The sequence below is a fragment of the Canis lupus genome, chromosome 13 (genome assembly GCF_011100685.1).
Source record: "Canis lupus familiaris isolate Mischka breed German Shepherd chromosome 13, alternate assembly UU_Cfam_GSD_1.0, whole genome shotgun sequence".
Lineage (NCBI taxonomy): Eukaryota > Metazoa > Chordata > Mammalia > Carnivora > Canidae > Canis > Canis lupus.
Genome location: NC_049234.1, coordinates 3,476,247 through 3,495,726, shown reverse-complemented (window position 1 = coordinate 3,495,726; position 19,480 = coordinate 3,476,247). Strand labels below are relative to the sequence as shown.

The 19,480-nt window shown below is 45.4% G+C and overlaps 1 protein-coding gene across 5 annotated transcripts in view; it reads right to left on the bottom strand.

Annotated features, from left to right (window-relative positions):
* Positions 1 to 2,518: 2,518 nt before the first annotated feature.
* The window catches only part of GRHL2 (grainyhead like transcription factor 2), a 157,959-nt gene continuing 140,997 nt past the window's right edge, over positions 2,519 to 19,480 (bottom strand). For 4 of the 5 annotated variants that reach the window (XM_038555223.1, XM_038555220.1, XM_038555221.1 and 1 more), the window contains exons 15-17: positions 18,739 to 18,824; positions 7,354 to 7,418; positions 2,519 to 5,443 (exon numbers count right to left, since the gene is read on the bottom strand). In XM_038555223.1, coding sequence (XP_038411151.1) covers positions 5,329 to 5,443; positions 7,354 to 7,418; positions 18,739 to 18,824 — 266 coding nt within the window. In that variant the 3' untranslated portion in view covers positions 2,519 to 5,328. The remainder of the gene's footprint in view (positions 5,444 to 7,353; positions 7,419 to 18,738; positions 18,825 to 19,480) is intronic. The other variant, XM_038555222.1, reaches the window with a different exon arrangement.

Here is a 19,480-nt window from a genome sequence, read left to right as displayed (position 1 = left end):
ACTGGTATGTCATATACATGCAGACAGATGGACAGACTCTTTCACAAAAGGTATCTTTCCAATACCAGTATTTAACCACTTTGTGTGCTCGCACGAGTGTTCATGGTGACCCAACACAACACCGAGTGCTATAGTCTCGGAGATGTGTGTATGTTCAGAGGTTGGGGGTCGGGGGGATTAGGAAAGAAGTGGGAGGCCAAGCTCACAGCTCAGCTGATAAGTTTTGTCCAGCACCTTGAATACAATCACAAAGTAATCTACATCTATGTCTACCTCAGAGCTGCAATCAAATTCTTTCCTGAGTGGTGCACGAAGGGTGTTTGCTATGCAGGGAACAAGCTGCTGACATTTGTCTTTAGTGCCCTTTCAACATCCCCTTCTCTTTTGCTGCTTTGCTGATCAGAGGCCCGCCCACTGTGTTTCCTAGAATTCCAGAGTCTCTAAAATTAACCCATGCACCTGTTCAGCAGATCTCGGTAAAGTGTAGGGATGAAGGACCCTGAGGACAAAAGGTATAACATACAAGGGTATGTTCTATGTAGGAAGGGTAGACCAGGAAACCCATTCAAGGAACATTTACTTGTAATAGAGCATCCAGCGACGCTATGGGAGACCTTTCAGGAGGGGTTGGCTGTGGTCACCAGAGGGCTGTTCAGATCTTCCCTTTGGAGCCCCTGCTGCTGCAAGCACAGCTCACGGGATGATAGGCTTCACTCTCTGGGGCTGCTCCCAGTCAGCGACTGCACGAGGCAAGGCTATTGGGCCATTCTTGCCCCACACGGGATTCTTCCTGCATGTGACCTTCATGCAAGGACTCTGTGGGGGTCCTGGCCGAGGCAGTCTGAGGCTCTTCCCGCCCAGGCTTCTTTTCTCCCTTCCCTCCTTCAGCAGGGGTTAGTCCGTATGCTCTCCCTCTCCCCCTGCTCATTTCCCCTTTATCGTTCGTATGCATTCTCCGCAATAAATCTCTTGAATGTCTAATCCCATCTTGGTCTGCTTCTAAGAGGACCTGAACTGACACAGTGACGTCCCCTCTCCCATTCCCATTGACCCTCAGATATATGGGCTCAGACACTCGAGTTGGCAGCCTTCCCAAAGTGAGATTCACACTGGTGATTTCTCATGTTGCACAAGAAGTGTTAAGGGTGGGAGAGGTTGTGTGTCTTAGAACTGCAGCTATGACCCAGCCCCTGCTCTCCTGGGGTGAGCCCTTATTACCGTACTAATGATGCCAGGCCACTTTGCACATGAATCACTGCCTCAAAGGGCAGACTGTGTCTAACCCGCCTCTTTGTCCCCAGCGTGGGGCACAGTGCCTGGACCCTAGTAACTGAACTGAATTAGCAGAGTGGAGGCAAGAGCCAGGATTGGCCCCTGTGGCCCTGACAACTAGTCATCCTCACCTACCTGACCTGAGTCCTGCACAGGGAGGTGGGGGACAGGGTGGCACACATGGCAAGCAGAGGTCACTGAGAAGCAGTGCCTTTGCTGCCATGGGCCACAGGAGTGATTACCTCAGGGCAGATGTGGAGACCAGCTGCATCCTCTGTAGGACCTAGACAGGCCTGTGGGTCCACTCAACCACCCATGGGGGCTGTGGAGCATGGATCATGGCAAAAAGGCCTTGTGGCCCATTGCTAATCCCATGATCCTTCCAGAAGTCTCCTCCATCAGCTCCACCCCAGCCTCCTCTCCCCTGCCCTGATCCAGGCATAGAAGCTGCTTGAGGTGCCAGTGGGGTTGCCACTGGAGTGAAGTTGTCAGAAAAGACTTTCTCGAGGCAATTTTTTTTAAAAGATTTTATTTATTTATTCATGAGAGAGACACACACACACACAGACATAGGCAGAGGGAGAAGCAGGCTCCATGCAGGGAGCCCGACGTGGGACTCGATCCCGGGTCTCCAGGATCAGGCCTAGGCTGAAGGCAGTGCTAAACCACTGAGCCACCCCGGGTGCCCTTTCGAGGCAAATTTTAAGCCAAGATTTGACAGCTGTGGACGTAGACAACGTGAGTTGCAGAAGGATGTAGAAATGCTGATTGGAGTGGAGAGGCTCTGGTGGATGATGGCTGAAGAGCTTGGTGGCTCAGTGGGGAGGCAGCGGGGCAAGACTGTCATGCTGTCATTGGAGTTTTAGCCATCAGGTTTCAGTCTCTGTGGAGGCTGGTACAGATGAACTAAAGAGATAACTCAGGTGGGGGTGAGTGCACTGGGAGTGAGGAAGGTAAAAGCGGGCAGGCAGAAACTACCGTCCGCTCTGGGGAGTTGGCCAAGAATGACCACCCAGGTGGGACGCCACTGTCACAATGAAGGCCTCTTGATTTCTTTAGCTCTCTTCTTGTGTAACCTTGGGGTGGAGTACAATCCACAGGAAGAGGACACACCTGCTGTACTAAGGCCTAAGACCCGAAAGTGCCCAGGGGCAGCCTAGAATCTTCCCAAGGCCACGCTGCAGCTTCTTTCCAACAGGGCAAAAAGCCCCAACACCCACTTCACAGAAAACACCAGACATTGTCATTTACTCTGACATTATGAATATTTATTTTTTCTTCTTAAAAATGTACAAAAAATAAAATAACTGTATTTATAGTTTATAGATTCCCCCTCTCCCATTTACAAAACTATTAAGTTACATTTGCCTTTTTTTTCTTTAAAACATGAAAGCAAATTGTCCATCTATCAATCTCCCTCACTCGTTTTTAAGAACGGGCCATTCAGAGAATTTGGCACAAACCCTGTTTCTCTTGCATTTTCCTAACTTTAAATAAGAAGGAAAATAAATGTTGATTCATTTCATGCCTCCTAAGTTTCTGAGTTCAGTCTTTTAGGATCCAAGTCCAAGATGATATCTGACTGCATTTTGCTGTTGGTCCCAATTTCCAAACACCTGTTAAGTCTAAGCAACTTGGATACATATAAGAAAAATACTTGTTTGACATGTCCCCCATTTTACATGGATTTTTTAAAAAGCATATTTATTTCAGTGTGATTAACTTAAGGGACAAAAGCAGAGGAGTCAGTTTTTCCTATCTTTCTAGAGTGCTTCTGCTCAGAAAATTGTGCTCATCGAAGCTCTGCTGACATACATGGTGGAGGACACATCCAAGCTAAGCCGCGGGCACTCTGAGGATGGAGCGGACAGGGTAAGGGTTGGGAGCAGAGCAGATGGGAGGTGATGCTCTGCACCACCCTTGGGTGGCACTGGCCTCACATTCTTTGTTCTGGTAGGTAGGGGTCACTACAGTGATTGCTTAGGGATCAGAAACAAATGAAAAAGCATCTCTGATTCATCCTCTGCCTAGGGCAGGACTAGCAAACATTTTCCCACAAGACTAGAGAAAGAAGGGTGGGGCTACCTGTGTCAGACTGCCCAAAATTGTATCTTATATACTATGCACTTCCCATGCTCCTTGCCTCAGGGGCCGGTTCAAACATGAGGGGCGGGTTCAAACATGACTGGCAGATGAAATGGCAGGTACTACTGGGGCACAGACTCCAGAGGACGGAACGGATAAGTCAGGTGCATGGGAAGTGCCTATTTCCAACACTGAATTTGTCTGTCATAGAACAGAGCTGCATCAGTACCCAGTGAGGTCCCCAAGCTACTGGTTCAGGGCATGACAGAGTGGGGAGGAGGGAACAGGCTGGAGCAGAACTGAATCCAGGATGCAAACCTTTGGCACCACAGGAAGGGGTAAGATGTCCAGAAGACACACTGAAAGGTGCCCCCATAAGACCACCCGGACATTTCCCTAGGTGCGGCCCCTGCCCTCTGTTCCATTCAAATCCTCTGCAGCCTCGAGGAGACACAGCTGGCTGAAAACAGCCCTTCTGGCCTGCTCTGGGCCTCAGGGGCAGAAGGGGTGGGAGGCAGGGAGCCCTTGGAGAGAGAGAGCCCCCCAGGTAAGACGTCAAAGTGCTTCTCAAATAAATCTGGGCCTTTACACAGAACCTGTCCTAGCGCAGGATCTTGAGGGGAGGGCGTGCTGACTACCAAAGGCTAGTGCTTCAGCCACATGGGTGAACGCAAACCCCAGACCACTGACCAGTCCTTTCAAAGAGAACAGCGCCCCAAGACGGCTCATGGTTTCATAATTGTTTAGGGAAGCGTTTCTTTCTCCTCTTTGTCTCCCAGGGCACGTGCAGGAGGACAAGACCTTCTCTCCCAGTCCTCCTCGGGAGGCTGCCTTCAGAAGAGCCAGAGCGCTCTGGGGGGGCACCCCCCCGCCCCCACCATCCAGCAGCCTGGAGCAGAGGCGGCCACAGGAGGCTGCCCTCACCTGTGGATTCAGAGCTAAGCTGTGGGCACGGCTCTCAGCTGCTGCTGGGCTTGTAAGGGAGCCACTTGAGATGAAGGATGTGCGTGTAAACCGTGAGGTGCCACACAGGGGCCAGGCCCTCCCGAGCCCCACGGAGCTCGGCGGTGGCTCCGGGATAGCACAGCCTCTCGGCAGAGCTCCCCTCAACCGAGGGCCGAGGCCTCCACGCCCTGACCTTTCCCACCTGCCTGGGCCACTCGGAGGCACAGGCCGGGCGTCGCCAGGAGCCCAGCACAGTGGCCCGCACAGCGGGAGTGCCCCCAGCATCCTCCTCGGCATCCCCCGGGGTCCCTGACACCCGAGGCCACTTCCCTTCCCAGCGCCTCCCCAACAGCTCAGGGGCAGTAAACATGCCCACGTACCACGGGTAAAATATATTATTGTGATATTATAAACACTATGTACACGATGTCCAGGCACGCCTTCTGAGTTACTAATTACATGGCAGCTGAATGTCTTCCTGTACAAGGCCTGGCAGCCACTCGTGACAAACCCTGGGAGGTATTTAGCAAGATGGCCTTCCCCAGAGTGGCCTGAAGGTTTGTGACCAGAAAGTGGCAGCAGCTCGTTTGGTCCAGCCACTCAGGAGAAGTGCAGGTGAGGCGGAAGGGCCCGGGCATTCTCAGGCTCTCTGGAGTGAACGGATTGGCTGTGTCTCCCTTGGAGGGGGAAAGCTCTGGACGGTCTCATCTGAGGCCAGCAGTGACCAGCAGTGCCTTGGCGGGCCTGGACCCTGGGTTCCCGAAGAAGGTGGAGAATAAATAAGTATCTGACAGGCCCAGCACACGTTCCTGAGGGCCTCAGGCTTCAGCTCCAGTAGGACCCTGCGGATGGGCCCAACACACGGATAAGAACCGGGGCTCTGTGCCTCGTCCGGCTCCCAGTGTGGTCTGTAACAGTGGTTTTGAGTTGGGGGAGGTGGGTGTCCGGGTTCCAGGCTGGGGCCTCCATCTCTCCTGGGGAGGAATGCGCTGAGGGCTCCTGCCAAGGGGATGCCGAGAGCTGGGCTCAGATTTCCATGAGTGTGATCTTGAAGCCTTCCACCATGCTCTCCATGTTGAGAATGAAGGTGTCCTCATTGGAGTAGTGCTCAATGATGTTGTCATCCATGTTCACCAAGATGCTGCCAGGGAGTGGGGTGGGGGGTAAGAAACAAAGATGCCGTCAACAAGTGGAGGGCAAGGGCAGACTCCAGGCTGGGGGGAGGGGGTCCCCTCAGCTATTCCTTGGTAAGGGAGGCCGGAAAGGATGGAGGAGAGAGGAGATAAAGCAGGAAAAGACCCTCATCATATTTTCTTTCCCCAGAAACCAGCTTGAAGAAAATAAAGCCTCAATTTGTCAGAACTAACCTGGTGACTCCTTATTAAATGGGTCTTCAGAGATCCACCCCCCACCCCCCTTGCTTTATAGACTGGTAAACTGTGGCCCAGAGAGGTAAGCCTGAAATCGCTGAGTTAGCTCTTGACAGAATCAGGTCCTTAACTGTTTTCATTAAGCCCACTGCCTCTAGAAAACACACTTTAAGAAAGTACTCCATAGTGAGAGAAGAGGAAAATCAAGAACCGTGGCTATCCTTTGCTGAGCATGTAATTTGTTTCAATGTTTCAGAGACCTTGTCTTTATTCTTCCCAGCAGCCCTGACCATCGCCACCATGCAGATGAGAAAACTGAGTACAGGGAAGTGAAATCAGCTCCCCAGGTTCATCCAGCTGGGTCTTGGCTGAGTTGGACTGCAAACTGGCTTTGCCTCACTCTGAAGCTTACACTTCACCACATGTGACCTACTCCTTGGTCAACTATCCCAAGTGGATTTGGTTTTAAGAGAATCAACAACTTCCAGGGTCTGTCCGTGATTTGGAAATCAGACAGATCTCAGTTTGCCATTGAAGAACTGACTCATTTGACAGCTATGTATCATCTGGCAAGTTTTTTTTTTTTGTTTTATTCTACTGCAAACTAAGAAGCCTGCTCTAGAGTTGCTGTCAGGACTAACGTATTTAGTGCAGGGCCCAATATGGTGCTCGATGGAAGTGAAATGTTATGACCACTGGCATGCACGTCTGCAATGAGGATTTCTGCCCAGCAGTAAGACCCTGAGACACCGCTCAAATATCACCATCAAAGGAATAGGCTCAGCCTATTGCATTGACCATGGAGAAAATTGTAATGTTCATTTAAGTGAATTTGCCAACAAGGGCTCCAGTGGAAAAGGTTTCCCAAATTTGATTCCCAATCTGCCAAGAGACCCATCACTCAGAAAGCCGGAGCATCTCAGATAATCAATTTCCTTTATGACAGAGGCTCAGCGAAGAGTTTAAAGAGCCATATTCTGCATTTTGTAGAATAGCTCCAGAAGCTGACTCAGCAGAAACTCTCCTAGAACTAAACTTAGCTCCTATAGCCTCTCCTCTTAGAACCTCATACACATAGGAAGCCCCCAGGAGGCTGGAGGCGTGGGGAGGAGTCATAGCGCGGTGCATACAAAGCACGTGCAAGAGTCCCAGAATCTACTGAACGCCCCCAATAAATGAAGTATTGTTCCCCCAATAAATGAAGTATTGTTCTTAACACTGAGAACAGGCAGGTCCAATAATCATTTAGATTATTTTGTTGATAATTACCTCACAGGTATTTTCTATGCCCTGAACGGTTCTCACGTGTCAACATGAAACCAATCCCAGGAGCAGCATGTGATCCTTTATAAACTCCGCTCCCTGCACAGGGTTGACACTGCCTTTCCCCCCAGGGTCTTCACCACTTCTAAACCTCTCTATTCCACCGGCTTATCCTGTCATTAGAATGGGACATCTCAGCCGACATCAAGACAATGTGCTGTCTCCTTCCCTCCCTCTCTTATTAAGATCTCCAAAATGCTCTGCATTTGTAAGCTGCTCAGCAATCCTTTGTAAGGATGACACACACTTTTTATAAAAGGTGGACAACAGAACAAAAGATGGGCACCATCTTTTTTTTTTTAAGGTACTATGTAGATTGATTGGATCTGGAAGTCAGTGTAAGTTGTTTCTTTCTTACCCTTTTTTGCTTTTCTTATAAAGCTTTGTGATCTTCTCCACAGGCAGCCCGTACTTCTCAGATATCTGTAACACCAGTAACAGAAAGGCAGATGAGCACGGAAGGGGAAGCCAAGCAGAGGCAGGAGGGAAAGCTCAGTCTCACTCTCTTGGAAATTCTTGTGGTGTCCGTGTCCCTCACGCAGGAGTCAGGTTCCCAATATGCCCCAGTCGCGAGGCTTTCCCTTGGGCAAACCTTAAATCATTCAACAAGAGAGTCAGTCATGCAGCAATGTAATCTATGATGAAGGTGTCATCTCAGATTAGTCAGTAGAAGATGGACTCTGACATGCTGGATTAAATAAGAAGCCATATTGAAAAAAATTCAACAAGTCAAGCTGGAGCCCTTCTCCACTCTTTTTTTTCTTTTTTAGTAGCTCTAAGCCCATGACCCCAAGATCAAGAGTCGCATGCTCTACCGACCGAGTCAGCCAGGCACCCCATCTACTTCTCACATCAAAATAAATCTCAGATCAAAGATTTACATGTGAAGGCTGAAACCATAAAAGTTCTTTATACTGATACTATCGTCAAGGAAGGAAGATCGTTCCCACAAAGATATGAAACCTGAAGAAAAAAGGCCAAATGTTTGATACAAAAATCATAAATGCCAGTAGAGTAAAAACCACCACAAAAAGCTGAAGACAAATAATATTCTATGAAACCTTTTTGCCACGCAAATGACAACCAGGGAACTAACTTCCTTAAGTTAGAAAGAACTATGAATCCAGAAAAAGACCAACAATTCAATGGGAAAAGAAAGAACACAATATGAAGGAGTAATTCACAGAGAAAAAAACAAGGGGACAATCACATGAAAAAACATTACTGCCTCACTCCTAATTTTAAAATTTCAAATTAAAACAACAATAGGATATTACTTTATGTTATCAAACTAACAAAAACTAAAAGAATGTTAATATGGTGTCAGCCAGAGTGTGAAAACCATCAACTCTCATATTCCATAGATGGGAGAATAACAAGCTCAACCTTCCTGGAGGGAAATTTGATAGAAGCTATTGAGATTCAAAAAGCATATGTTCTTTTACCCACGTATCCTTCATCTAGCAATCTGGTCTACAGAAATACATTCAGGTGTACACAAAGCTTTTCAAAGCAACATTGTTCATAATAGAGAAAACTGTATATAATAACCATCCATTAAGCATGTTTTGTTATTTTCACATCTGAAAGCCATATAGTCATTTTAAAAAAACGTGGCAAGCCTATATGGGGAAAAAAAAAAGTCCTTAACACACTGAGGGGAAAAAAAGCTAACAAATTGACAAACAGTACATATAGTACGACCCCATTTATATTTTTTTAAAGAAATAAGTATGTAAGAAAGGAGAAAATATGTGAAGGACCTGCTAAGCTATTAATAGTGGCTACCCTGGGCGAATGGACAGAAACAAGAGATCCTTTCACTTTCTACTTTGTACCATTCTGTAGTGGTTTCTTTTCCCTTTACAATGATTGTGATTTACTTTCTTTTGTTTTGTTTTAAAGATATTATTTATTCATTCATTAGAGACACAAAGAGAGAGAAAGGCAGAGGGAGAGGTAGGCTCCATGCAGGGAGCCCGATGCGGGATTTGATCCTGGGTCTCCAGGATCAGGCCCTGAGCCAAAGGCAGACACTCAACCGCTGAGCCACCCAGGCATCCCAATTGTGATTCACTTTTATGAATATAAAGTAATCATAGTTCGGAGATGGATTCTGGAGAGTCCTACCCTAAATGCCTTTTCATGCTTTCTCTGTCCCAAATCCAATCCACCAGGCTCTTCTGAGCCCAGAGGCTGGTGGGGCTCACAACCAGCTGGAGCAGGTGAGGTCTGAGACAGGAATCATGGGCAGTGGGGCAGAGGCTCCAATAAGAGGCTGAGGAACCCTAGAGCACATGCAGGGCAGCTCTGGATCCCCGAAGAGCTTATCCTACAGAGAATCATAGGTTCCCATCCCTTATTCCTCCTCCTGCATAGGAAAGCCTCCTCACTCTGAGAATAAACCCAGGGGAGTAGAACAGGTGGGCCAGGGCTAAGAGGGCTTCAGGAGCCTAGGGAACCAGTGGCCTGCCTGCCCCACCTTTACTGCTCCATCAGCAATGGGACTGCCCAGCTGCCACAGATGAGCTGAAATGAGCCCAGTAGGACAAGTAACATGGCCTAGGGGCAGCAAAGGAAATCCACAGCACTTGTGTGGAAGGCACTCATTTGAACTGAACATAAAAGAACACTTATGAAGATAGCACACACATGCAAAATTCTTATCTAAAGATATGATTATTGAACTAAAAACAACGTAAAGTACAGTCATGAATTGAAGGATGGGTGGTAAATACGGCAAACCAGGGCAGCCTCAGTGGCTCAGCGGTTTAGTGCCACCTTCCGCCTGGGGTGTGATCCTGGAGTCCCGGGATCGAGTCCTACATCAGGCTCCCTGCATGGGACCTGCTTCTCCCTCTGCCTGTGTCTCTGCCCCTCTCTCTTTCTCTCTCTGTCTGTCATGAATAAAAAATAAAAAAAAAAAAATACAGCAAACCAACAGTATTAGGAAAGCTCCATCAGAAACACAATTTCAAAGTGCAGAGCAAAGACAGCATAGAGGAACTCATGACCAGAACAAAAGATTTGAAAAACAGAAAGGAAAAGAGATTTGAAGAACAAAGATAGGCCCTATAAGGTGTGAATCTCCAGAGTCTCAGATAGAGAAAAAGGAACAGATGAAAAAGAGGAAATAATTAAACAAATAATGGAAAAAAAGACTCATGTTTTTGGACAAGACGGGTGTCCTGAATTCCAGGAGAGATCAATGTGGGAATACTCATGCATCTGGCCATTCTGAACAGTGCCAAATCTCCAAAGGGTAATAAAAACATTCTGGAACCTCCCAGAACAAATCACACTCTGCTCCCAAAGGGAACAGAAGAATAAACCTGGCGTCAGTCTTCTCATCTGCAACCCTAGAAACCAAAGGATAGTGGAGTGACCCCTAGAAATTACAGAAGAAAAGGACTTCACCTCAAGAATCCTGTATACCAACAAGCTACACCTCAGGCCTTGGGGTGAAAAAAAATGGTATTGAGGACAACAGGCAACTAGCATTGTGCAATAAATAAATTCTTAAATAAACAGTAACTCTACATGTACCATCTATCTACATATATCCCTGTCTATATTATATTGATATATGTGTAACTAAAGATAGACAGTTGTAAGCTCATATATACCTGTGTATGTTTACATAGATGGAGTGGGTATGCAAAGGAAGTGCTAAACAAAGATTCTCAAAGTAAAAAGGAGATGATGAAGGGGAAATCTCATGGTTTGCTAGACTGAAAGCATTCAACTATCTCAGCAACACCAAGAACTGGGAACGGGGTTGTGGGGACAGCAGGGTGCACACCCTGACATGCTCTGGCTGGCCAGAGAAGGCAGTGGAGGGAAAAACAAAAGCTCTGAAGCCTCGTCTCCAGGAGGGCCGGGGAGCTACAGAGTGTTCGCGAGAAAAGTAGCTGGAATTTTATTTTCAAATCACAGAGAAATAAGGAGGAGGGACTGAAATAATCTAGGAAGAGTAGAGAATAAGTTTGAAGAAAAGGTAGAAGACAAGTTAATATATCAGCCAAACTAAAGACAAAGTAAGAGAAAAGTGCAGAGTAAAATCAATAATTAAGAAAAAGGAATACAGGGGATCCCAGGGTGGCTCAGCGGTTTAGCACCTGCCTTGAGCCCAGGGCATGATCCTGGAGACTCAGGATCGAGTCCCACGTCGGGTTCCCTGCATGGAGCCTGCTTCTCCTTCTGCCTGTGTCTCTGCCTCTCTCTCTGTGTCTCTCATGAAAAGATAAATAAAATTAAAAAAAAAAACTCAAAATTTTAAAAAAGAAAAAGGAATACAGAAGGAAGAAAACCAGGTCCATCGGTCATTATAACAAATGAGATGAAATGTATTTTTCCACTGAAAGAGTGGGTAAAAAAAAAAAAAAAGTTAAAAGAAGGATGGATGTTGGGAAGAAAAACACTTAACAGGGTGCAATGAATAAAGGGGTGCAGGCTGGAGGCCCAGGGAACACACAGAAACAGAATAGTGTGGGAGGGAGTAGATTCGTGTGAGACGAGGCAAGAGGTAAGGTTGATGAGGTCAGAATGGATATTATGTATTGATAAAAGCACAATGTATGAAAAGGTAGAGCAATCGTAACACTGTATGCATCCAACAGCACAGCACTTCAGCCCAACACAGATATAGGGCAAACCTGAAAGGACAATTAGAGTGGGAGATTTCAGCACATCTCTTTCAGAATTGGGCAAATCTAAGGCAAATGCATTAGAATAGCTGAATATAATCAATATACTAGATTTATTGTTTTATACACACATACATACATACACACATGCATCTTCTATCATGTGTTGGACTACAAAGATAAGCCAAATTACATCAGTATTCAACAAAATTACAAATATAGGATTTAAGGTTTCCAGAAATACTTAATAGTCCCTCCTTATCCTTGGGGGATATGTTCCAGGACCCCCAAAGGACACCCAAAACCTCAAATAGTACCAAACCCTCATGTTTTTTCCTACACATACATACCTATGATAAAGATTAATTTATGTTAGGTATAGTAAGAGATTAATAATAATAAAATAGGACAATTATTACTGTAATTAAAAGTTATGTGAATGTGGTCTCTCTCTCAAAACAGCTTACTATACTGTACTCACTCCTCTTTTTGTGATGATGTGTGATAAAATGCCTACATGGCAAAATGAAGTGACACAAAGGACATAGGCACTGTGACATAGTTAGGCTATTGACTCTCCGAAGATACTCAGAAGGAGGATTATCTGCCTCAGGAGCGTGTTTGACCACAGGTATGTAAAATTATGGAAAGTGAAACTGAGAATAAGGGTGGCTGTTGTACTCCTACAGGACCCTGGCCTTCTAACAGCTCAGCATCTCTTCCTTGGAAACCCAAGTTCCTTTAGCAACTGTTTGGGAAGACATTATGCTATATTTGTCTAAATAAACTCTAATATGAGCAAGTTTCTTTGAGCATCTTAATGCTATTTCCAAATCAGGTGAAATATTCTGAATAATGTAGGATTGACACCGATTTTGTCACTCCTCCCCAAATTCAATACCATTTCCCTTTGGGAGAATTTCTACCTCCTTTCTCTCTTCTTCCCAAGCCTGGCACTTGCACTATTTGTCAGGTCTGCTGGTGTATCCACACCTACACATTCAAATCAAAAGAGAACTGCTGACATGAGCTGGTCCTACATCCAGAGCCGTGCCCAAGGGATGAAGGCAGGAGGATGTGGGTGCAGCCATTCCTCAAGAGTGAGTTCACCCCACTCCCTAGGATTCTAAAACCAGTCAGGTAACAGAGCTGGTGCACAGAACAAATGTTGGAGGAGCAACTCTCCTTGGCATAATTTCTGGAGCTGCTATACCTTCAGCACTTCCTGGTTGGTCTAAGCTGGGGCTTCTTAAGCTGGGGTCTGCAGATGCCCAAAAAGTATGTACAAGAACTTGGGTGGGGAAAGCTTACGTCATTATTTTCACTAACCTTCAACTTTATTTTTTTTAATTGTATTTATTTATTCATGAGAGATGCACACACAGAGACAGAGAAAGAGAGAGAGAGAGAGAGAGAGAGAGAGAGGCAGAGGGAGAAGCAGGCTCTATGCAAGGAGCCCGATGTGGGACTTGATCCTGGATCCCCAGGATCACACCCTGGGCTGCAGGCGGCGCTAAACCGCTGCGCCACTGGGGCTGCCCTAACCTTCAACTTTAATTTAGCCTTCCCTTCAGTTACAAACATACAGTAATATAAGCAGTGCCTGTGTTTTGTTACCAATGGAAATTGTAGATATTTTCATGTCATATTAGAATTACTGCAGATGTCCCGAAATATCAATCACATTCACCCATACTTCGAGAAAGTAGCATATTTACTACTCCTGCCTATAGGTCATGATAGCTAATGCATGAATAAGATGGGATTCCTATATTGCAAACATTTATTATGACAGCAATGTTATCAATATAATTGGTTTCCTTAGTAATCCTATGTTTTTTTATTTTCTACACTGAAAAACATTATTCAGAAAAGGGTCCATAGAGTTCATCACACTATCAAAGACATGTCTGGCACAAAAAAGGGGAGAATCCCTGACAAACATTCAGTACATAAGAACTTGTCTGGGCAGCCCAGGTGGCTCAGTGGTTTAGCATCGCCTTCCGCCCAGGGCGTGATCCTGGAGACTCCAGGATTGAGTCCCGCATCGGGCTCCCTGCATGGAGCCTGCTTCTCCTTCTGCCTGTGTCTCTGTCTCTCTCTCTCACGGTCTCTCAAGAATAAATAAATAAATAAAATCTTTAAAAAAAAATCTATATATTAAAAAAAAAAGAACTTGTTGTCTGCCTGGGGTCCTAGAGTCCTGTTATTTGTACCTAATTATTCTGACTTGCTCAGTCTGAAAGAGTTTTTTTTTTTTTTTTTTTTTAACTTTTGTTGATGTCCTTTGGAATTTCTTTTTAAAATAAAACAGGGACATTTTTCTACCCAGTATTACCAGACTCATAACTGTAGGTTCCCCTCTCCTGAAAGAAAACTGATTCTGATTCTTGGTCGTTTCAGGGGTTTGACTCCCAGTGTCCCAAAGCATGAAAAATACTTCGGCTCATAAATCAATTAATAACCGTCAGCCAGAACTGGGCAATTTGCATAAAACCTGCACAATTCCAGGCTGGACCTGCGTCTGTTGGGAGTAGCGGTGGCAGCAGCAGCTAGCATCAGTGGGTGCTTACTCAGGTCCTATCATACAGGCGCAAAACACTCTGCACTTCTTAACTGGCTCAATCCTCCCATCATGACAGTGGAACAGGTCTTTTTATGAGCCCTATTTCTCAGGTGAGGCAACTCGAGCTTACGGTCATTACATAAGTTGCCCTGTTAGTAAGCAGCAGAGACAGATTGGAAAGGTAACAATTTTGCAGTCTGGTGTCAGACTTTGAATGCTTATGGAAAATGGGCATATTGAGACTGAGGGCAAAACTGTGCCCTCTGTGCAACTGGCAAAGGCAAAGGCAGAGGCAGCATGGTAACAGGCCACACTGACACAGCGTCCTCTGCCTCCACCCCAGGTGAGGAAGTATGTTTGGCCAAATTCAGAACCCTGGAAAGAAGGGAGACTGTGCTGGACATCATGTAGAAGAAGCTGGCCATCTGTCAGTGGGTTACAGAAGGAATCCTTCTGCCTGGTCCTGGATGATATCACCCATAAACCCTCCTTTCTATTCATGGAAAAGAGGTGCGGTGTGATAGTTTCACAAATGGGATAATTAGTTAGGACTGCTTGCTTTTTAATTTCTGCTTTTCGATTTATCTGAAACAATGATCCACTTTTATAATTCTGAAAACCCAAGACTGATATTTTTAAAGATCCAAAAGACTTCCTTTACAGCCAGGAGGATCCTAGATCTTAGACACATCTCATCAATGTGTTATTGGTTGTCTGATGATCTGTAATTTTTAGACTTTTTTTTGGTGGAGCATTCTCTTTGCCCAGGCACCTCAGGTATGTGATAGGCGGAACTTCGAGACTCCTATTGGTTTTCACCAGCAGAGACCTCAGTCTGCCTCATCTAGAGACATCCAACAGAACAGCCTGCTCTGGAACACAATGACTTTTATTTGGAGTTATGAACTGTTCAGTATGGGCTCTAAGATATACATTTAAGAAACAGGGGACTCTTTCTTGCAAACACTTCCTCAGTGGCTGCATTTAACCTGTCAAGACAGTCAGGGAGTAAGGACCTTTACTCCATGCATGAACAACTCAGGTAAATAGAAGAGAGTGCTACTGGGTCCATGAGCAAACTTTTACCTTGTGTGCTTCAGCTTGTTGCACCAACAGAGAACATCCCTGACCCTTTCTCTAGCACTTTCGGCATGGAGGATCTCAATCTGTCTCCCTACCCCGTAGTACTTACAGTCATCTTCTGTGTATGTATGTATGTACCTACCTACCATCTATGTATAGATGATTTCTATATGCTACTTATATACGTGCTACTTTTAAGTGCCACGTATGTAAACTCAATCTTCACAACAACCTTGTATGTCATTTTCTCCTTATCCTAATAATAGCATCCTTATTTCAGAAATGATGAAACAGGAGTACAGAGAGGTTGAATAACTTGCCCAAAGTCACAGCATGTGGGTAAACATGTTAGAGCTAGGATGTGAACCCCGATGTGTGGTATCATCCTCTACACATACGGATTCTTGCCTGATGGTTTCTTATTGCCTTATCTTCTTTCTTCAGTTGTTGTGAACTGTGACCTGGAAAGTTTATTCTTTTTTTTTTTTTTTAATTTTTTTTTATTGGTGTTCAATTTACTAACATACAGAATAACCCCCAGTGCCCGTCACCCATTCACTCCCACTCCCCGCCCTCCTCCCCTTCTACCACCCCTAGTTCGTATCCCAGAGTTAGCAGTCTTTACGTTCTGTCTCCCTTTCTGATATTTCCCACACATTTCTTCTCCCTTCCCTTATATTCCCTTTCACTATTATTTATATTCCCCAAATGAATGAGAACATATAATGTTTGTCCTTCTCCGACTGACTTACTTCACTCAGCATAATACCCTCCAGAAGTTTATTCTTTTGAAATAACTTTTCATAAATGGACATCTCTCTAATTGGACTTAAACTGTTCAATGGCTTAAGTTGGCTCCACCACTTTACCTACCTTAGGAGACCCCCTTCCTGGGCCTCACTCTCCACCTCTGTAAAATGGTGATGATGATACTTGTACTGAAAAGTTCACAGGGGTATTGTAAGGATCTAATGAAGCAATGCATGTGAAATCATGCCACCCATAGCATTCAGCATGGTGGCATGTATATTGTAGGTGCTCAGTTCAGTCAAATATTTATGCTCAAAGATCTGGGGATACATAGAAGACACAAAGTCCCTGTGCTCATGAGCTCTATACTCTATTGGGGAAGAGAAAAATAATTTAAACATCTAGCAAATGTTAAATATGTCAAGTGGTGATCAGTGCTATGAAATAAAACATGCTTCCACTAAAATGCCAAGTTAGTGGAAAATTATACAATGGAATCAAAAGCCAAAACAGCTTTCTATCCTTTACACCATGTCTATAAAGCAGCTGATTATTTGAGAAATCTAAAATCTGAGGAAAAGGAGGAAGTCTTCACACTGTATCTTTGCTAGCTCTGATTCCTACTCAAAATAATGGTTTGGTAATAAAAGCTAACCTTTGTGGGGTCCTTAGGAACCCAGACAGAGAGTTCTATCTGTGCCATCTTACTTCATCCCTACAGCAATCCTATGAGGTAGGTATTATTATGATTTCCATCTGAAGGATGAAGAAGATGTTAAGAAGCTTGCTCAGCTAGTAAGAGCTAGTCAGGATCTACACATGGGTTTCTGAGTGCGAAGTCCAAGTGCTGGCTCAAAAGGCTACACTGTCTCCCTATGTGCCTGTTGGTAAGTGTCAGGATGGCAAAATGCCAAACATGAGAGAGGTGCTGGGCCTCAGAGAACATATGCCATGGAGAAAGCCATTTCTTATCCCACCCCAGCCCCAAAGAAACCTAGTATACAACTACAGCATCCTGCCTTCTTTTTTTTTTTTTTTTTTAAGATTTTATTCATTTATTCATGAGAATACACAGAGAGGAGAGAGAGAGAGAGAGAGAGAGAGAGAGAGAGAGAGGCAGAAACACAGGCAGAGGGAGGAGAAGCAGGCTCCATGCAGGGAGCATGATGCGGGACTGGATCCCAGGTCTCCAGGATCATGCCCTGGGCTGTAGGCGGCACTAAACCGCTGAGCCACCGGGGCTGCCCAGCATCCTGCTTTCTTAATTCATGATGCACTCGAGTCTTCCCTTAAATAGAATCCATTGTCCTCGGTGGCCACCCCTAAATTGCAGGGCCTGCTGGTGTCATTCCTTTGGAACTCACCAGCAGACTATGTCACCTGAGAATCTGGAATCTGGCCTTACTTGCCAGATATATGAACCACTCAAGTATATATATATGAACCACTCAAGAAGCAAGGAGATCACTGTGTTGGTGCTTCAGTAAAACCTTTCTTTCTGGGTTTAACAAAAGAGAGAGGAAGTCAGAATTGCCCCCAAGGCATCCGCCCAAAGTGATCTCTTCACAGCCTCCAAGGTCAAAGGATATCACGCATTACTCTCCCCCACACCCACAGCCAAGCAAAGCAAGGACAGTGTAAGGAATTCCCCTAAACAAGATCAGAAGCTCGACTCTGCTGTGGAGGCAGTAGTGTAGGCAGTGGTTACTCAGTGGCTGAAAACAAGAGTTCAAAGAAAAACTTGTAAATGTTCACAGCAGCATTACTGACAACAACCAGAGGGTGGAAAAACTTCAAGTGTCTATCACCCAACAAATTTGGAAAAACAAAATGTGGTATATCCTTGTGATGGAATAGTACTCAGCGATAAAAAAGAATGAAGTATTGATTATACAACACCATATTTGAAACTATGCTAAGTGAGAGAAACCAACCACAAAAGACCACAATTATATGATTCCACTTATGGGTCCTATCCTATACATTTTAACATTCTGCCCCAACCCAAGATGTGCCAATATTACAGTTTTGCAGATCACAGATGATTTTAGACTGTCCCTTGGCAGTCCTGTTGTCTCCATCACCATAAAAAGCCCTGATCTTCTACAGCATAGTTGTACAGGGAAAATAAAAGGTGGGAGTGAGAAATATTCAGAGTCATATTAAAGTCATATTCAGATGGATAACATATGGACAAAATATAAAATTACTTCTCCTGATCCCAGGTTCTACAATACTAGGCTAAACTGGCATGAGAAGGGAGGGAGGGACCACCGTATCTCAGCAATATGTATGTGTGTGTGTCTGTGTTTTAACCAAAAGAGGACATAATTTGGGGGGGGGTTAGACTATTATAGCTAGCAAGATACTTCCTAATTGTTTTTGTTCTGTGCATATGTGGAAGTATCTAATCTGGTTTCATGCAAAGAGACAAATGGAAACTCACAGATTAACCTTCCTCTATGGCGCCTTGCTCTGATTAGCCTTAAATTGACAGGGAATTGGCAGTTCTTCAGTTTTCTTCTGCTTAAATGCTAATAAGCCACAATGGTGCGAGAGCAGTATTTCCATAAATCTATTTTTTTTTCCTTACAGAGCTCATTCCAGAGCCATCCCTAAGGCTGCATTTTAATGAACCAACTCCAGCTCAGGAGAACACAAGCAGGTTTCCTGGTAGCTGAGAGGGTCCGCTGCTTACCGCTTCCATCAGGCCCTTCACTGTGGGTGATTTCAACATCAAAGCATCGAACACATCGTCCGTCTCCTTCCGCACATACAAAAGCACTGAAAGAGAAGCAGAGGGGAGGCGTGACTGAGGAGCCCACACAGCCACCACCGCTGCCAGACTGCTTCCTGTCACAAGTGTCAGAGGCTGCCAGCATCTGTGAGGTCGCAGGCTCCTGACACAGGTGACCCCTCCAAGGCTGACTGCTGCACCTCCATAGATGATGGGCAGCCAGGGACCCAGGGGCCTCTCGAGGCATAAACTGACAAGTGAGTTACACTCAATGGACTGTGATGCTTTCCCACACTGTTCACATTGGAATTTCTCAAGGTAGGTCCGTGATTGCCTTAGGACATCTCTTTATGCAACCTGTGTCATCTTCTATTTATTCATTTGATCATTCAACAAATATTGCCAAACATCAGGCTGTGTACCAGAAGCTGAGGTGGCAGCAGTGAATTAAGATGCCTTCTGCTGTCAAGGAACTTGTAGCCACTTGAGAGGCAGGTAGTCCTCAAATAAGCAGACAGCCAGACGGGGCTGGGTGAGCTCAGAAGGAAAAAGCCACGAGACGGTGCTTACAGGGACCTGAGATTTTCATGGAGGTGGGAGATGGGGAGAGAGGACAGGGGGTGCACGTACCTCCTGGCAGACAGACCAACAGGGGCACGGCCTGGAGGGAGCCGGTGCGTGTCAGAGACATGAGGGAGAGGCT